This window comes from Vanderwaltozyma polyspora, genomic scaffold (assembly GCF_000150035.1).
Source record: "Vanderwaltozyma polyspora DSM 70294 KpolScaffold2002 genomic scaffold, whole genome shotgun sequence".
In the NCBI taxonomy this organism is placed as follows: Eukaryota; Fungi; Ascomycota; class Saccharomycetes; order Saccharomycetales; family Saccharomycetaceae; genus Vanderwaltozyma; species Vanderwaltozyma polyspora.
This window is the reverse complement of record NW_001834689.1, coordinates 142,318-158,457: the sequence shown is the minus strand read 5'-3', so window position 1 is coordinate 158,457 and position 16,140 is coordinate 142,318. Positions and strand designations below refer to the sequence as shown.

Below are 16,140 nucleotides of genomic sequence, written 5' to 3'. Positions count from 1 at the left end.
TTTTTTATACTTCACTGTTAGGCATATTTATATTCTTTTTTATTTTATTTTATTTTTTTTTTTGTATCAGCAGTCACTGTTTGTGGTACTATTGCCAGATTATTAAGAAGGCATATTCATATATACAATAGGAAACTAGACCTTTATTGCTAGTTCATTTGATTTTCTTCTTCTTTATTATATTTGGCTAGGAAGAATCATACATTGCTTCTGCCTCTAAGATAACACGTCCAGATATAATAACAAGATAAAACAAAATAAGATAAAATTAATATAAAACAGAAAAAAAAAGACATTAGTGCTCTGGATAGAGTAACTATTTTTAAAAAAATATACAATATACCATTTAATCATTAGTTGACATTGCTTTCAACTCATCAGTTCAGGGACTTTTTTTCACCAACCTACTTCTTCCTCAAAGAAGCTACTTTTATTTATTTCCATACCTCAATACCAATTGTTATTTCAAACCTATATTTGTGTCAGGATAAGAGATATTTTTGTTTTATGAAGCTTAAGAAGTATATACCACTGTTTTAAAAACTTTTCATTTGATTTTAAGGAAAGCAATGCTCGCAAATTTATTTGGGAAAAATGGGCTTAATGGGTCTACAGCCTCATTAAGCGACTCTGATTCAGGGTCCTCGTCACAATATAATTCAAAACCTTCGTCTCAGTATGGCAGCCCAACTTCTATCAACTTCAAAGACGACACGTCGTCTATTCTACGTCCAATATCTGGCAATATCCTGGATCATATGTCTGATGATTTAAAATCAAAATTATTTGCAACAAAGGACCTCATATCTGACATATCACTTGCATATTACGACCCAAAATCAACTAACAGTAATATCAATATTTCACCAGATTCGTTTAGGTTACTATTGACAGAGGAGACAGGACAAATGGTATGTAGAAATAATTACCGGGTCGTACTGGATTATGTGACTCCAAAGGGTTCCTATATCGAACAGATAAGACCAAGTGAATTAAAAGAATATATTTTTGGTTCCCCAGTTAGGTCTTCAGATTCTTTGGAAGTGGACAAAATAAGAGTAATCCCCAATTCAAATATTTTAATAATATCAAGGACATTTCATGTCAGCTCGAAAATCAACAGACTAGCCATTTGTCTATGTCTCCCATCATATTATTTACCAGTGGTAATGGAAGCATGGAGACAAGTTTCAACATGGTTAGATAATACCCAAGCATCTATTATATCAATTATCTCGAGATTGAAAAAACCTCCAAGTACTTTACACCTTCAATGCGATAAAGAATTATCATGTTTACTACCTGCTGATGCTAGGTTTCAATTTGTTTCAGAATTTGAATCAATAATACTTGCTTTACAAAGAAAAATTGTTCCTTGTTTAAGATCAATTTCAGAGATACCAAGATTATTTTTATACCCAACGACATTAATGAAATTTGTGGAATTATGGTTTAAAGATGTGTTCAATTGGATGGAATTAAAAGATGGCCCACGAATGAACTTCTTATCAACATTATTAGCAATAATTATAGTCAATTTTAAAGAGGAGTTGAAATCTTCCGAAAGCACTAGGATCGCCATCATGTCAGGTAACATGGTAGTATCGAATAAACTAATTAATATAATTTCAGGTATTTTAGAGCCAAAGTATAAGGGTCCTCTTTTGCATACAGATGAGGATAATGAACTAAGCACAAAGCTTGAACAATTAGATAGCATAGATACAGTTAACACATCCAGCACAGAAATTCACATGATCAAAAAGACAAATTCTAATAGCAGCATTTCAGTTTCACCTGCATCTACAAAATATCAAAACTCAAATAAAGGTTGGGAGATTCCTCGTAGGCGTAGTGCTCATAGTGTGGCATCGATTTCTTCTGGCGAGTCACTAGCGGAAGTAATACAACCTTCATCACTAAAAAGTGGCAGCAATTCATTACATCAACTTTATGCATCACTCTCAAATAACTATGGTACATCCTACGGTTCTTGGTTTAATAAGAGACCGAACATAAGTCAATTTATGCAATATAGTTCTCCTTCAAATTCAAATGAATCATGGGATCGTGCCGCAAGTATCCATAGGACTAATAGTGGAAATTCTATTCAACAATTAAGGGCAGGGTTTGGTATAACACCACAACAATCACCATCAATCAGTGAATATGATGAATACCCATGGTTTGGAACACCAAATTCTCCTCATGTTGAAAATAGCGCTACTGCTACAACTTCAAATACTACAGTATCTAGTGCTTCGGTGCCATGGACGACTAAAAGCATCACCGAGCCTAATAGGATGTATAATGTGCATATTGAAAGGGACTTTCAAAGAATATCACAAACAGAATTACTAGATGATGCATTTGATAAAATATGTAAACCAGGAAGGAAATTAGAGTGTGGACTGACTGTGACACCTGGTAATATGATTCATGCTGGAGTATTGGAGATTGAGATTCTCAATCAAGATTGTGTTGAGAAGTCTAGTGAATTGCTACCAAGATATACTAGCTATTTAAGGAATTATAACAGTTGGTTTAAATTACAAGCATTTCCTGCTAACAACGAATCTGAATCCAAAGTGATAACTTCAATGAAGAAAGACTTGAGTGTATATTCATATTCGAAGGCGCTGTTAATATCTCTTTCTACACGGGATATTAAAGAAGTAACCATTAAGAAGGAATACAAAAATAATACCCAAGATACCAATTCATTTAAATTAATCCAAAAAACTGCACGAATGTTTCATAATGGGAAACCGCAAGCCAATCTATCTTTAGAATTGAACAATTGCATATTACTTATCGAGAGTACACTAAAAAGGGCATCTGAATTGTTAAAACCAATCCAGTCATCAGCCGACACTTCGACGGCTATGACACAAGAGGCTCGCCAAGAAGAACTATTAAAGTTGTTCAAAAGTATAATCTATTTCAAAGATACCAAGACATGAAACAAATAAAAAGGGAAGGAGCTAAAATTTCTAAGCCATATTTCCCCATCTCACAGACATATTGAACATTTAAAGCCAATAACCATACACATATAGATAAAATTCAAGAGGTCAATACAATATTAAATACCAATCAATATTGTTGCTGTACTTGGCGAATTTTTAACTTTAAAATATTTAATTAATAATAAATAGTATAAACAACTAATGCATAGACAAATATAATTCAAACTACTTTTGCAGGTTGAGCTGAGCCTTGGCTGATTTGCCCTTACTTGATTGAATGGGTCTTCTGCTTGGCAAGTAAAGCTCCATCAAATTTCCAAAACCACTCCTAACAATGTAGACAAATCCACATCCAGATTCTTCAATTCTAATCCCAATTATTTGGAATAGATACCATATGAGACAACACTCTAAAGCAAAACCAATTGGCCCATGAATTTTTAAAGATGTGTGTATAAGCACCCATTTTTATCAGTATGAATTTTTAACAAAACTCTCGATTGTTATAGCATTATACTTGGAATTTACTCTTGAAAAATCAGAAGAGCATCATCAACAACTGTGCCAAGCCATGGATGGCACTGGAGTGGAGAGAAAAGCAATTCAATGAATACCCAAAGGAAACCAGTGACAAAGAAAATTTATTACAAAAGAAAACGCAAGATTATGCAAGTAAAAACTTCTCTCTTGGTGTTGTATTCACACAAGAAATAACCTCACTGTCATTAGCCATTTTTTTTATTCATGAATGATCAAGAACTTTTAGAGGCAGTAGGAAAAACTTTTCAGTAGTCAGATAACAAGCTGAAAGTAGAGAACCAGATATCAGAGAGACCAAAGAGCAGTTGAGGTTTCGAAAACACTGACCAGAACAAGAACAAGAACACTGAAATAGTGCAACACCGGGATAAAACGGTTATTTAGAGGAAGGATATTAATGTTCGACAGTTTAAGCCAGCAAAATTTGACCTATAGACATTTGTTCATCACTTACTAGTTTATTCCATCTATGTACAATTCTCCTATATATGACCATAAAAGATACCTATACTTGCAATAATTCCTTTCGATGGGACATAAAAGAAGGAAACCTAAGACAAAAAGACGGTTAGATCCCTTTACCACTAGTATTTTTTGGTGTTCGACTTGATGCAATTTAATACATCAATTTTTCCAGTACTAGACAACGGCTTGTAGGAACTCGACCTCAAAACACCAAAAGTGAACTAGTACGTATTAATGCAATAGAAGGCAATAATGATATCACTCTCATATTTCTCTCTCTTTCAGTTATCTTGTTGTACCAGATAAGTGAAATACACGGTAATCGAAAATGTAGAGCTTGTTCGTCATCTCTTATAACCCATTTCATTTAATCAATTGTATTGTACTGATTAATCCACGTAAATATATGGTCCTAGTAACCAGATGGTGAGATACCATTTATTGTTCCTGGCTTTCTTTTTTCATTTTTTTTCTTCTTCTGGTCATTTGCATTTCTTTTCTGATTCTTGTCAATAATCCATCCATCTCTGTATCTTCACTATGGAAAAATATTATATATACTCATCCTGATGGAAGGTTTGATGGTATAATTAGAAATGGAATCAATTCATTCACCCCCACTGCCACCTCCCAATGTTCATTCGATTGACTTTTACTTAGTTTTGAATTCATATATAAGTGCTTTATATATCTACTAATTTGAAGTTATACGGTGACCACGACTGCGATAACAACGACGACCACGACCACGACTACAAATAACGATAGTTGGCAGTTGTTATAATCACTTATCAAGACAAGTTTTTTTCCTCTAGTGATATTCAATCAGATTCAAATCTACCTTTACCATTCGATCTCATCAGGTGCCTGTTTAGATCGATTCAACCATAATATATATACAGATCTCTAGATATATATATTAAAGTCAGTGTGTCTGATAAAGAAAAAAATAATTTTGCTAAAGTTTAAGTAACCAAAAATGATCAATAATACTTTCAATCGTTTATGCATGTTCATTGCAATTTTTTTGCAATTGGTTAATGTTAATGCTGCAACAAGTCAAGCTTATAGAAAGATATCGTTCACTAACGTAGGTTTCTCCGGTACCTATAATCCAGTGTCCAAATTAAATAATATCGATAAGGATACCTGTTCTTGTGAAGTAGGTAGTCCAGTATCATTTGGCGGTGCCAATGCTCCTTTGGCTGATTACGTTTCTGTCCACTTCCGTGGTCCATTGACTTTAAAACAATTTGCATTTTACTCTTCAAGTTCCTTTGTTATTAATATTAATAGAAGTTCAGTCAGCTGGGATCGTATGGCTTATTACGATGCTTCATCTCAAACTTCTCAAAATATTACTTTCTTAACAAAAGCTGGTGATTCTTCTCCATGTTTGGGTAAAGCTTTATCTTATGCTTCTAAAAACGGTACTGGCTACTCTTCCGCTTCTACTATTTTAGAACAAGACAATTACATTTCTTCTGATCAAGAATATACCATCTACTCCAACGTTTCTTGTCCATCATCAGGTTCTAGCAAAGGTTGTGGTGTTTACCGTAGTGGTATCCCTGCTTATTACGGGTTTGGTGGTGTTACCAAAATGTTCTTATTCGAATTTGAAATGCCAACTGAAACTCAAACTAACAGTACTTCTTTCGAATACTACGATCTTCCAGCTATCTGGTTATTGAATGACCAAATCGCAAGAACTTCTCAATACCCATCAAATACAAACTGTTCTTGTTGGTCAAGTGGTTGTGGTGAATTTGATATTTTCGAAATTATGAATGGTACTGAAAGAAATAACTTATATTCTACTTTCCACACCTACCAAGGTATTGCTGATTTAGGTACTGGTATTCAAGCTGATGGTCATTTCTCAAGAAACACTACTAATACTATGAAAGGTGGTGTCGTTTTTGATTCAAATGGTGATGTCATCTCTTTCTTGTCACCAGATATTGAGTTCAACACTACTTACGCAGCAGAAAAAGTTATTGCATTAGTTTCTGGTATCCCTAACTCTGACACTTATTCAACTCAGTTAGCAGTAATCTCAACTAGTTCAGCTACTGCCACTAAATCCAAATCTAGCGGCTCTACTTTGGGCAAAGTTAATTCATTCTGGTATTATTTTATTACTGCATTTACCGCAATTATTCATACTTTTATGATATAGACTGCATTGTAATTTTAGAGACATTTTATTTTATACACTCACTATTCAAGGACTTTGTTTTATGTATATTAAATTGAATAAAATATAGTATATATATGTGTATATTCATTTTGAATTAATTGATAAGTTATCATTTATATTGTTACTTAAACCAGTTTTGCAAATTGGAAAAAATTATTGAATAAATATATGTATATATACAAAGAAGACAACAGTTGTCAGATACTTCAATAAAGTCTTTAGTCTATCTCTTGATTCTAATCGATCTACTCATTGTTATACAAGCATTTACAGGTATTTGAGACGTTTAGAATGTAGACCACGTGATGTTACACGAAACGAAGTTTACGCGTTTTTAACTTTACTAATTTAAAAAGAGGAAGTTTGATGTATTTTAACCAAAAACATAGAACTTTAAATGGAAAGAAGCATTATAGAAATCAATAAAAACATATCTTACAAACATATTAATACAAATACAATCATTACAACATGGCTAGTGAAACCCCAAGATTAGATCCTCGTGAAATTGCAGAAAATGTATCACCAGTATTCAGACTAATTGCTCAAGTCAAATCTCAACCTAGTGAGTCTTCTTTGGTTTTAAGTTCACCATCTGAAGGAGGTGAAATGATTACTTTGAGCAACGTAAGAGTATCTATGAATAGAGAGTTCGATACAGATGCTTGGTACGAATTTGTTTGCAGATCAAGCGATAGTGGTGAAGTCGGTTTTTTAGTACTAGATGCTGTTCCATGCATTCTAGAAGAGAATGAACAGATTAGTATTGATGGTATAGTAGCATTACAACAATTGACCAAAAAATTCCCTGAAATATATTAAAAAACAAAGTATAGATAAATAAAAGATTGTCAAATTCACTTTGTATTATATATATATATTTTTTTATTCTTCTTATTGACAGATGAAAGAACTGATATAAGAGATAGTTTTTGCGGAGGAACCAAGAGCATATTGTCCATCAAAAGTTTCATGATCCTGATTTTAAGAGGTTACCTTTTTGGTGTTGTAGTGGCTTCAATTTACTTGCAAATAAATTGTCTGACAGAGCTTACTGTGATTTTTTTCCTGTAATCAGATATGAATAACCTTCTAGTGGGATGAATTCATTCCTATAAATAATCATATATACATATACATATACATATACATATACATATACATATATACATAAAGTAATTTAACAAAATGATCTGATGCCAAGAAAGTATTCAACGCTTTAATTAGGGTCTAGTCGGTGTGCCTGTAGCTTTCAGTTTAAGCCTTTAATTTGAAACTCATCTGATACGATGCCAAGGTTCCTACAAATTACGTGTCATGGACTATTATAAAATGATAAACGGCAGCTACTAAATGGGATATAAAAGAAACTGTTCATCTATTGGATAAAGTGTCTTTTATTTTAATCAAGCCAGACATCTAATCGATACTACTTTGGGATCTCTATTTTAAGATTCTGTACATCCCAAAGAATACCTATCGTTAAATCCATATCAACTATTAAGGATGGATACTTCAGTATATAACCATGCTTTAGAGCTATGGACTAAAGCTGACTTATCAGGTTTACAAAAGCAGTTAGATGATGATGTATTGGAAGTCAAAGAAAAGGAGACAAATTCATTGGGTTCTAGAAAAATCCTGGCAGCTGAAACCAAGAAGTTTAAAAAATTGCCAACAGATGAAAAACTTGGTCAAGTTAATAAGATTATTAAACAATACCAACAAGAGATCGATGACCTTACTAAGAGATCTCAATTCTGTGAATCTATTTTAATCAATATTTATGCAAAACTATCAGAAACCCCAGATCCCAAGCCTTTGTTACAGAACTCAATTGATAAATTTCAAAATATTGAAGATTCAGCTGTATTGAAAGAAAAAGTGGATGATTTGCAAGACAAGTTAGCAAAATATGCTGATTATGAAAGTTTGAAATCTAGGTTATTGGATTTGGAACAAAGTTCTGCTGAAGTTTTATCCAAAAGATTATCAGCTCAAGAGAAGGAATTGACCTCTGTTTGGGAAGCCAAACAAAAAAATTGGAATGAGAAGGAGAGTGAAATTACAAAGCAATTGGAAATTCTAAAGGCTAATAACAAAGTTTTAGAGACAAAGATATCAAAACAAATTGATTTGGACGAAGGACAAGATTCACAAGATCAATCCACTTCCAGTGATGGTTCCAAATTTGTTAATGTATCGGAAAGTAATTTTTTGATTCAAGAGTTAGAATCTGCCCAATCTAGAGTATTCCAATTAGAAAAGAGAAATGAAGAGTTAACCAGCTCATTAGCCAAAGCTACTAACTCTGCAGAAAAAGAATCTGAATTGTTAGCTAAAGAAGTTAAGATTAGTCAACTGGAAAGTGAAAATGCACTTTTGAGTGCATCAGTTGAACGTGAACGTGCATCTCATGAAAAGGTTCAAACTACTTCAGATGAAAAATACAAATTGTCCAAAGCAGAATTAGAATCTTATAAATCTGAATTGGAGACAGTCAGAAGGAAGTTAAATAATTTCTCTGACTATAATCAAATAAAAGACGAATTAACTGCATTGAAAAAAATTGAATTTGGTGTAGAAGATGCTACTTCAGATGATGAATTAGAATTAGATCAAGATAATTTGAATAAGAATAAAATGGAGAATACTTTGATTTCAGCAAATAAGAAATTACAATCAAACTTGGCAGAATTACGTGCAAAGGATGTTGGGAAAACTGAAGAGATAAAAGCGTTGAAAGATTCAATTTCAAAATTAAATGCAAATATTGCTGACTTAGAAAAGTTAAATGCAAAGCTAGAAATTGATCTAGAAAAAGTTGAAGATATTGATCAAAAATTCAATGATGCTGCCAGTATGAGGTCTGGAGCTACGAGACAAATACACAATAGAGTTGGCGGTGGCGGTAAGTTATCTCCAACAAGTTCCATTGTCGGTATTCCTGAAGAATCCGAATTACCTTCATTAGTAAATAATAACTCTATTTTACCAATAGTTACAAAGCAAAGAGATAGATTCCGTACTAGAAACATGGAACTTGAAAAGCAACTAAGACAGTTCAATACAGAGAAGGCCAAATTGAGAGCTGAATTAAGCAAATTACAAGCAGATAACCAAAAGTTAAGTGATCGCTCTCGTTTTACATCCTCATATAAGGGTTCTTCCTCTAGCTCAGAAATTAATTATGCAGACGCTGACGTTGAGGCTCAGATATCCAAGAATTTTGAAGACTCATTAAACCCATTAATAGATGTTAAAAAAAAGGAATCAGAATATTATAAAACTCACAGATTGCCAATTACTGAAAGGTTATTCATGAAATTTGCCAATATTGTATCATCAAGCAGAACTTCAAGAGCGATCTTTATTTTCTATTCCTTAGGGATTCATGGTGTGCTGATTGTATTGTTAATGTATTTTGCAAATTCTAATCCTTATACACCAAGTGATTTGATCAACACTTCAAATGGTATCTCCAGTGGTCTGGAGCAAGCTGGAAACATAGATATTGGCAGTGCTAATGCGGTTGGCGCCGGTGCTGTTGCAGGTTCAGGTTCAGGTGCAGGTGTTGCTGCTGGAATGGCTGGTAAGGCTGCAGGTAGTATTGCCGGTTCCAATGCAGTTGGTGTTAATGCCGGCCAAGCTGTTGGGCGAAATGTTGTAGTTTAGATATAAACCATTAAACTCTTATGAATAATAAAATATAAAGCATTCTATATCTCGTTAGCAATATTTTTGTAGATTATAAATTCTTCTAACAGATTTTTAAGATTCATCATACTCTTTGTATATCAATGTAAGGAACCGAAATAACAAAATTATTAGTAACCCCTGATCCTTTATTAGTAGCCTTTTAGGCTACATTTTACTTTTTTATATAACAGAAGTAGTAAAAATATAAAATTTATGAATAAAGTTTTATTAATTGCGTTGTTAAATTACACAAATTTATTTCTAGACACCTAATAAACCGAATTATATATGCAGTAAATAGGATGGTAAAATGGAAGCTTCAATTACATATACATTAGATTAAAATAGGAAATGATTAAATACTGAGTTGATTAAAAAATTTTCCTACTTAAGCAGTGATACGCTTTTGGGCAGCAATTCTACCTCTTTGTCTGGAGGAGAATCTGATCATCTTCTTTTCAGTAGCCTTTTGAACAGCTTCTTCTCTTTCAGTCAAAACCAATTCAATGTGAGATGGAGAAGATTCGTACTTGTTAATTCTACCGTGAGCTCTGAAAGTTCTTCTTCTTTGCTTTGGAGCTTGGTTAACTTGAATGTGAGAGACGTACAATTTAGTAGCATCTAAACCTTTAGCCTGTAAAATAAAAATAAAACAATATAAAATTGCATTTAATTATGTTAGTAACGTGATATTATATCTCTTTGGGTCCAATCTTGGTATAATGAAATAATAATCGTTTCTCCAATTTCAATTTCAATTCTTAATAATGAAATGAATCAAAACAGATCACAGAATATCAATGATCTCCTTGTATTTAAATGTTCTACTTTTATAAGTTCCTAATCATTGTTAAGTATTTCCTCGAAATTGGGCTTCTGGATTATCAATGTTTTTTCATCATCCTGCATGAGTTGGAATATTATTTGTTATAATCTTGACTGTAAAATCATAAATAGTAAAATTAAAATTAACATACTTCAGCGTTGGCAGCAGCATTTTGCAACAAACCTTGGACGAACTTAACAGACTTAGCTGGCCATCTAGCCTTGGTAACACCGAATTCTTTACCTTGAGCAGTTCTACCAATAGAAGAGTTAAATCTTCTGAATGGGATAGCTCTTTGGTGGTCCAAAACTTGTTCCAAGTACTTTTGAGCTCTTTCTAATTCCCAACCGCTAATAGCTTGAGCAGTTTCTCTGGTGTTCTTGAAAGAAACACGTAAGTAAGAGCCACGAGCAGAAGCAGACTTAGCTGGGTTAGTGGAGGTAGCACCGTATCTAGCCATGTTTTATTAACAGTTCTTGTGGGTTTGCTGATGATTTTTAAAAATAATTAAACAAGAATATACTTCAAATTTAAACCTCTTAATATATATATGAGAGCATTGATATAATACTTGATATATAGTATCACATATAAAATTCAAGATTACAATTACAATTGCATTACAGAGAAAGAGAAAGAGATGGTGAGTATCGAAATGATGATGAGAAACGGTAGAATTGAAGTTGAAGGTGATGGTGGTGGTGGTGGTGAGGACAATGAGGATAGTAGTACAATATCTAAGTTTTACCATCAGTCTGTGTGTGTATGGTAGAATAGTTCTTGAAACAAACAAAATGAAATTGTATTGGCAATGGTAAGCTAAGGTTTGAGCATGATCAGTAAGAAAGTTTAGTATGGGTACTGGATTAAAATTATCCAATTGACAAACACCAGTAGAGAGGGAAGTGAAAAATTCAGACAAAACCTGACAATAATTAGTTTGAGTGAAAGTTTCAGTTGTGATTGCGTCGGTTTGTTTGCGTGGGTAAGAGGAAAAAAAACGTGAAGCAGCCGAGAGAAACAGAGAGGCGTGTCCGAGACTTCGGGTAGGCAGAAGGGTAGAGTTAATCCTGTCTACGGTTTAGACGGAAAGGCTTGGTACGGTCAGCCTGGAAAGAGATTGAAGTTGAGTGTAGGCAGAAAATTAAAATGAAGTTTGTTTCTAGTTACAGGAGAAGATTGGAATGGGGATTGTGATTAGATGGAGGGCAAGATATGTCTAGTCGAATGATTCTGTTCCTGGTCTGCATGATTTTGTTAACTGTTGCAGGAAACTGAATGCCGGCGTTGGTTGGGACAAGACAAACAAATGTGCGTGCAGATGCAAGCATAATCGCACAACTTATATTTTCGAAATTTTAGATTTCATTTTTTTTTGTTTTACGTTTTTGTTTTTTTGGCAGTTGGATTTATTTTAAAAACAGTTTGACGGTGCTCTGAAATGTACAGGTGCACAGTCACTTTTATGATAATTTTCTGAAAAGTTTTCCAGTTGGTATTGCAAGCTCAAGCAGAGTTACTGCGATGTATCCAAGAGAAAAATGTACTAAATATGTGTTTGTGGTATGGTATATGGCTGTCTTTTACTATGCGTGTAAAATGATTAAAGTGGTTCTTGTATTAGAGGTTGGATACTTCTTAAGAGTATATCAGTTACAGAGGGAAGATATGGTCAACAAGACGTGATATATTCATTAACAATGTATCCATGGCAAGTACAGGTGAATGGCTCTTATGCACAATAAGAAATTCTGATACATATTTCTCTTATCTTGTGAAATTTACTATGTTTCTTTTTTAGTCGAAACTCGAGTACCTACGTGTGCACGTGATTCAACAATTTAGTTATAGTTTAATATCTGAAAGTAGGATATGTAATTTCATCTCATCCCATCTCATTCCACCCTATCCCATCCGTATTCATTCTCTTGTACATCCGACACTAGATAATAGAAATGGAGCAACTACCATACCCATCTCATTCAACAAACGAATGACGAATCAGAATACTCAGCTATACCTAGGAATTAATTAATAATACTCTAAAAACCAAACGGCATAAATTGCCATACCGGGTTATACCTAACAAGAAACAATCTGCAAAGTAATATACTCTTAGGTGCTATCTAGCCTCGAAAACTCCTTTCCACTACCTTATTTCAAGGAAGTTCTTATAGCTTGGAAAATATACGATGACGACAATAATCTTTTTTTTTTTTAAACCATTTCGAAATCTATCTACTGAAATCATGCACTTTACCTAACATTCAACCTCTCTCTCTATCTCTCTCTCTCTCTCTCAATCACCGAGTTAAGATTCTAGTGCTACAATGATATCTACTTTCTACAAAGCATAATATTAAATATACACATAATTTGAGGAATTTATTTTTATTTAAGTTAACCATCGATCTCTTTCTGATGTCTTGTCTTCCGGTAAAAGTACGAAGTCGTACCACAACTTCCTGCTAGTATTAACATTCATTCTGGTCTTGCAGTTTCTTATCATTTACAGAGAGATGTCCTTACTGCTACAGCCAAGAGTCTGGATAATACTACAAACCTGAACTAAATATATTTGGATTACCTCGAATTCATAATGGTCTAGGCATCTCCAGTTATTAAGTAAGATTTAATTTCATCGTAAAATATCTGACTTGCGGTTAGAATGCAATTTTCAACATTATTATACCCACACATATTTCCTATTAATCAACACTGCTTTAGGTTCCTGACCTATTTTTACTACACTCTTACATATATACTTCAATTCCTCTTATTGCACTCATGCTGATGTTGACAATAATAGCAGTATTGATATTTATCATATAAATAGAATTGATTAAGCTAATTGGTGTCTGTGTCTTATCTTGCCCATCACAAACTATCCAATAAATTATTTGAATTCGAATTCGAAATCGAAATTACATAACTCTTTATTTTGTATTTATAATAAAGGTCCCAAGAATAGTAACATCATTGTAATAGAAGCTATACCCATTAAACAAATATTAATCTACTTATTTGTTCGTATCCGAGTGTTTTTGAAACTTCTAACAGATTTATAAAGCTTTTTGTTCAATTTTTACTGTTTTACTCCTAATTTAAAGGTTCCTAATTGCAACAAGGATATTTTCATTTATTATCATCTACAAATTTCGATATATCTATTAGATTTGTTGCTGTCGTTTCGTTATTCGAATAGTTTAAATCGTATCTTTTCTACAACATTTTAGCTTTTTTTAAAAGAGGATACCTTAACTTTAATCGAAGCTTTAAGCTCAACATATAATTCAATCGTCATAATCTTCATATACTTTTAATTTTGCATCAATTATTTGTTATTTTTGTCACTGGATCCTGTTTGTAAATATTAACTACAATTTTAATCCATTAGAATCCTGACATATATTAACTATATTTCACCTTTAAATTTTTTTCCAACCATATTTACATCTTTATATTAATAATAGTAATAATGTTAAAGATGAGATTATTATTAACTTGGGTGCTACTAGTGCTACCATTGGTCAATGCTTTAAAGTGTGCCAACAATAGAGTTTTAAGAAAGTATCATATTGACAAGCATTCTGCAAAGAAGAGTGTAGCAAGAGATACTCCTCCAAGTAAAACTACTGAAAAATGGTATGTTAACCCTTGTGAAGAACATCCTGCTGATGATATTTATGATGGTTGCGATAAATCTGATGATATTTGTGGTATCGTAATGGTCGACCTACCTGTATTCAATAAAGACCCTTTTGTAATTAAAAGAATTGAAGCTACCGATATGGCTAGTTTCACAGCTACTGAAGAAAGCAATGCATTGGTTTTAAGATATACTGGTATCAGTTGGGGACAAAACATGGTCGCTGCAAATATTAGATACTTCTGTGACAAAAATTCAAATGAAGATGAAATTACTTCAAGTATTTGGGCTAACAATGACATTTCCATCATTATTAAAGGTCCTTCTGGTTGTAAAAAGGATAGCAGCGAACTTGAGGATGGTGATGTTGAAGAATCTAGTGGTTTATCATGGTTCACTTGGTTATTTATTTATGCTATCTTTTTCACTGTTGTATATTTAGTCGTTACCTCATACACCCAAACAAGAGGTGGAAGTATCGATGACTTCCGTCATGACTTTGTTGAACGTGCAAAACAATTCTTCACTTCTTTACCTGCATTCGTTAGAGAAGTTGTATCAAAAGTTTTAGGTAGTGCTCCTAATGCCGCTGAAAGAGGAGGTTACAGTGCTGTTTAAGAGGTCAATTCTCATCTGCCTTCATTATTTCCAAGAATATATCTTCAATTAAGTTAACTTAGATTTAATTAAAATAATTTCATCGAAATCATCTTAATAGATTAATGATGTAACATAGTTTCAATTTTCATTTCGTTCTTATCCAATTATCAATTACTAATATTTACTAGTTGTAGCACTTATTGAATCCATAATATTAGGTACTCTTTAATTTCCCAGAATTCCATTTTATATGGTACTTTCAAGAGAGTCCACTTTTCATCCTTTTGGTGTTAATTTTAGTAAATGTTAAATGTATCCATTATTTATTTCTATTTTCATTAGATATATTAAATATACGTCTATAAAATTGAAAGTATTTTATTAAATTTTTTAGTTCTATATGTTATTTTATTTATTGAAATTATTTCTGGGTCATTATTGCCTTCAAACCATCAACTGTCTTCTCAAGTGTAGTATCCAAATAGTCTCTCTTTATATTTAATGCCTTCTTTTGTTCTTTTAAGGTGCCAACATCTTCTTTCAAATCAGTGACATATTTAGATTTATCTTGAAGCACAAATGCTTTCCCACATGCTTTCCATATCTGATCGTTTGGATATGACTCTAATTCCTTTGTTGTAACTTCAGCCAATTTCTCTTGGGTTTCTAAATGCATTAACTGTTGAGAAACTGTATCTAGTTGAATCTTGACATTTCTTAAATTGGTTGTCAATTCTTGAGCTATTTGCTGATTAGACATTACGAAAACACCTTTAACTTCCTATTAGAACGCAATGGAGATACTCTTTGCCACCGATATCCGTTATTAGCTCTATTCGTTTAATAAACCATCAGTTCTTTATAAATCATTTATCATTTAATATTTCAATTTGATTTCTTAATTTTCCATGTTGAAGTTTTTAGAGCGTTGCTACTGGAAACGACAGTTAATCAGACTGAGTTATCTTTGGAAGAATATCAATATACTCTGAAGATATCTAATTATTCTTTAAAATACATATCTATATTCATCTAGGTATATATACTATTCAAATTGAGTTTCTCTTAGGCCTATTTAAGATTAATAAAAAGATAATTAAATGGATATAGATTCAAGGGCAAAACAAATATAAAATGATTAGATTAATGCTTTCCCAATTTATTAGATAAATGTGACAATGTGGAAACA

The 16,140-nt window shown here is 32.7% G+C and overlaps 7 protein-coding genes across 7 annotated transcripts; 5 read left to right on the top strand and 2 right to left on the bottom strand.

Annotated features, from left to right (window-relative positions):
- Positions 1–569: 569 nt before the first annotated feature.
- Positions 570–2,963, top strand: LST4 (Lst4p; the record flags this gene model as incomplete). Its single annotated transcript, XM_001646806.1, has 1 exon — positions 570–2,963. The coding sequence occupies one exon, from the start codon at positions 570–572 to the stop codon at positions 2,961–2,963; it is 2,394 nt and encodes a 797-aa protein (XP_001646856.1).
- Positions 2,964–4,953: 1,990 nt separating this feature from the next.
- Kpol_2002p68 (PGA52 family protein) lies at positions 4,954–6,156 on the top strand (the record flags this gene model as incomplete). Its single annotated transcript, XM_001646805.1, has 1 exon — positions 4,954–6,156. One exon carries the CDS (start codon positions 4,954–4,956, stop codon positions 6,154–6,156), a length of 1,203 nt encoding a protein of 400 aa, XP_001646855.1.
- Positions 6,157–6,648: 492 nt separating this feature from the next.
- On the top strand, positions 6,649–6,999 carry RFA3 (Rfa3p; the record flags this gene model as incomplete). The annotated part of the gene is made up of 1 exon (XM_001646804.1): positions 6,649–6,999. One exon carries the CDS (start codon positions 6,649–6,651, stop codon positions 6,997–6,999), a length of 351 nt encoding a protein of 116 aa, XP_001646854.1.
- A 684-nt stretch (positions 7,000–7,683) lies between these two features.
- COY1 (CCAAT displacement transcription factor COY1) lies at positions 7,684–9,852 on the top strand (the record flags this gene model as incomplete). The annotated part of the gene is made up of 1 exon (XM_001646803.1): positions 7,684–9,852. The coding sequence occupies one exon, from the start codon at positions 7,684–7,686 to the stop codon at positions 9,850–9,852; it is 2,169 nt and encodes a 722-aa protein (XP_001646853.1).
- A 412-nt stretch (positions 9,853–10,264) lies between these two features.
- Kpol_2002p65 (60S ribosomal protein uL22) lies at positions 10,265–11,162 on the bottom strand (the record flags this gene model as incomplete). The annotated part of the gene is made up of 2 exons (XM_001646802.1): positions 10,265–10,510; positions 10,854–11,162. 2 exons carry the CDS (start codon positions 11,160–11,162, stop codon positions 10,265–10,267), a joined length of 555 nt encoding a protein of 184 aa, XP_001646852.1.
- A 3,018-nt stretch (positions 11,163–14,180) lies between these two features.
- ATG27 (Atg27p) lies at positions 14,181–14,969 on the top strand (the record flags this gene model as incomplete). The annotated part of the gene is made up of 1 exon (XM_001646801.1): positions 14,181–14,969. The coding sequence occupies one exon, from the start codon at positions 14,181–14,183 to the stop codon at positions 14,967–14,969; it is 789 nt and encodes a 262-aa protein (XP_001646851.1).
- A 403-nt stretch (positions 14,970–15,372) lies between these two features.
- Positions 15,373–15,711, bottom strand: PFD1 (prefolding complex chaperone subunit; the record flags this gene model as incomplete). Its single annotated transcript, XM_001646800.1, has 1 exon — positions 15,373–15,711. One exon carries the CDS (start codon positions 15,709–15,711, stop codon positions 15,373–15,375), a length of 339 nt encoding a protein of 112 aa, XP_001646850.1.
- Positions 15,712–16,140: the final 429 nt, after the last annotated feature.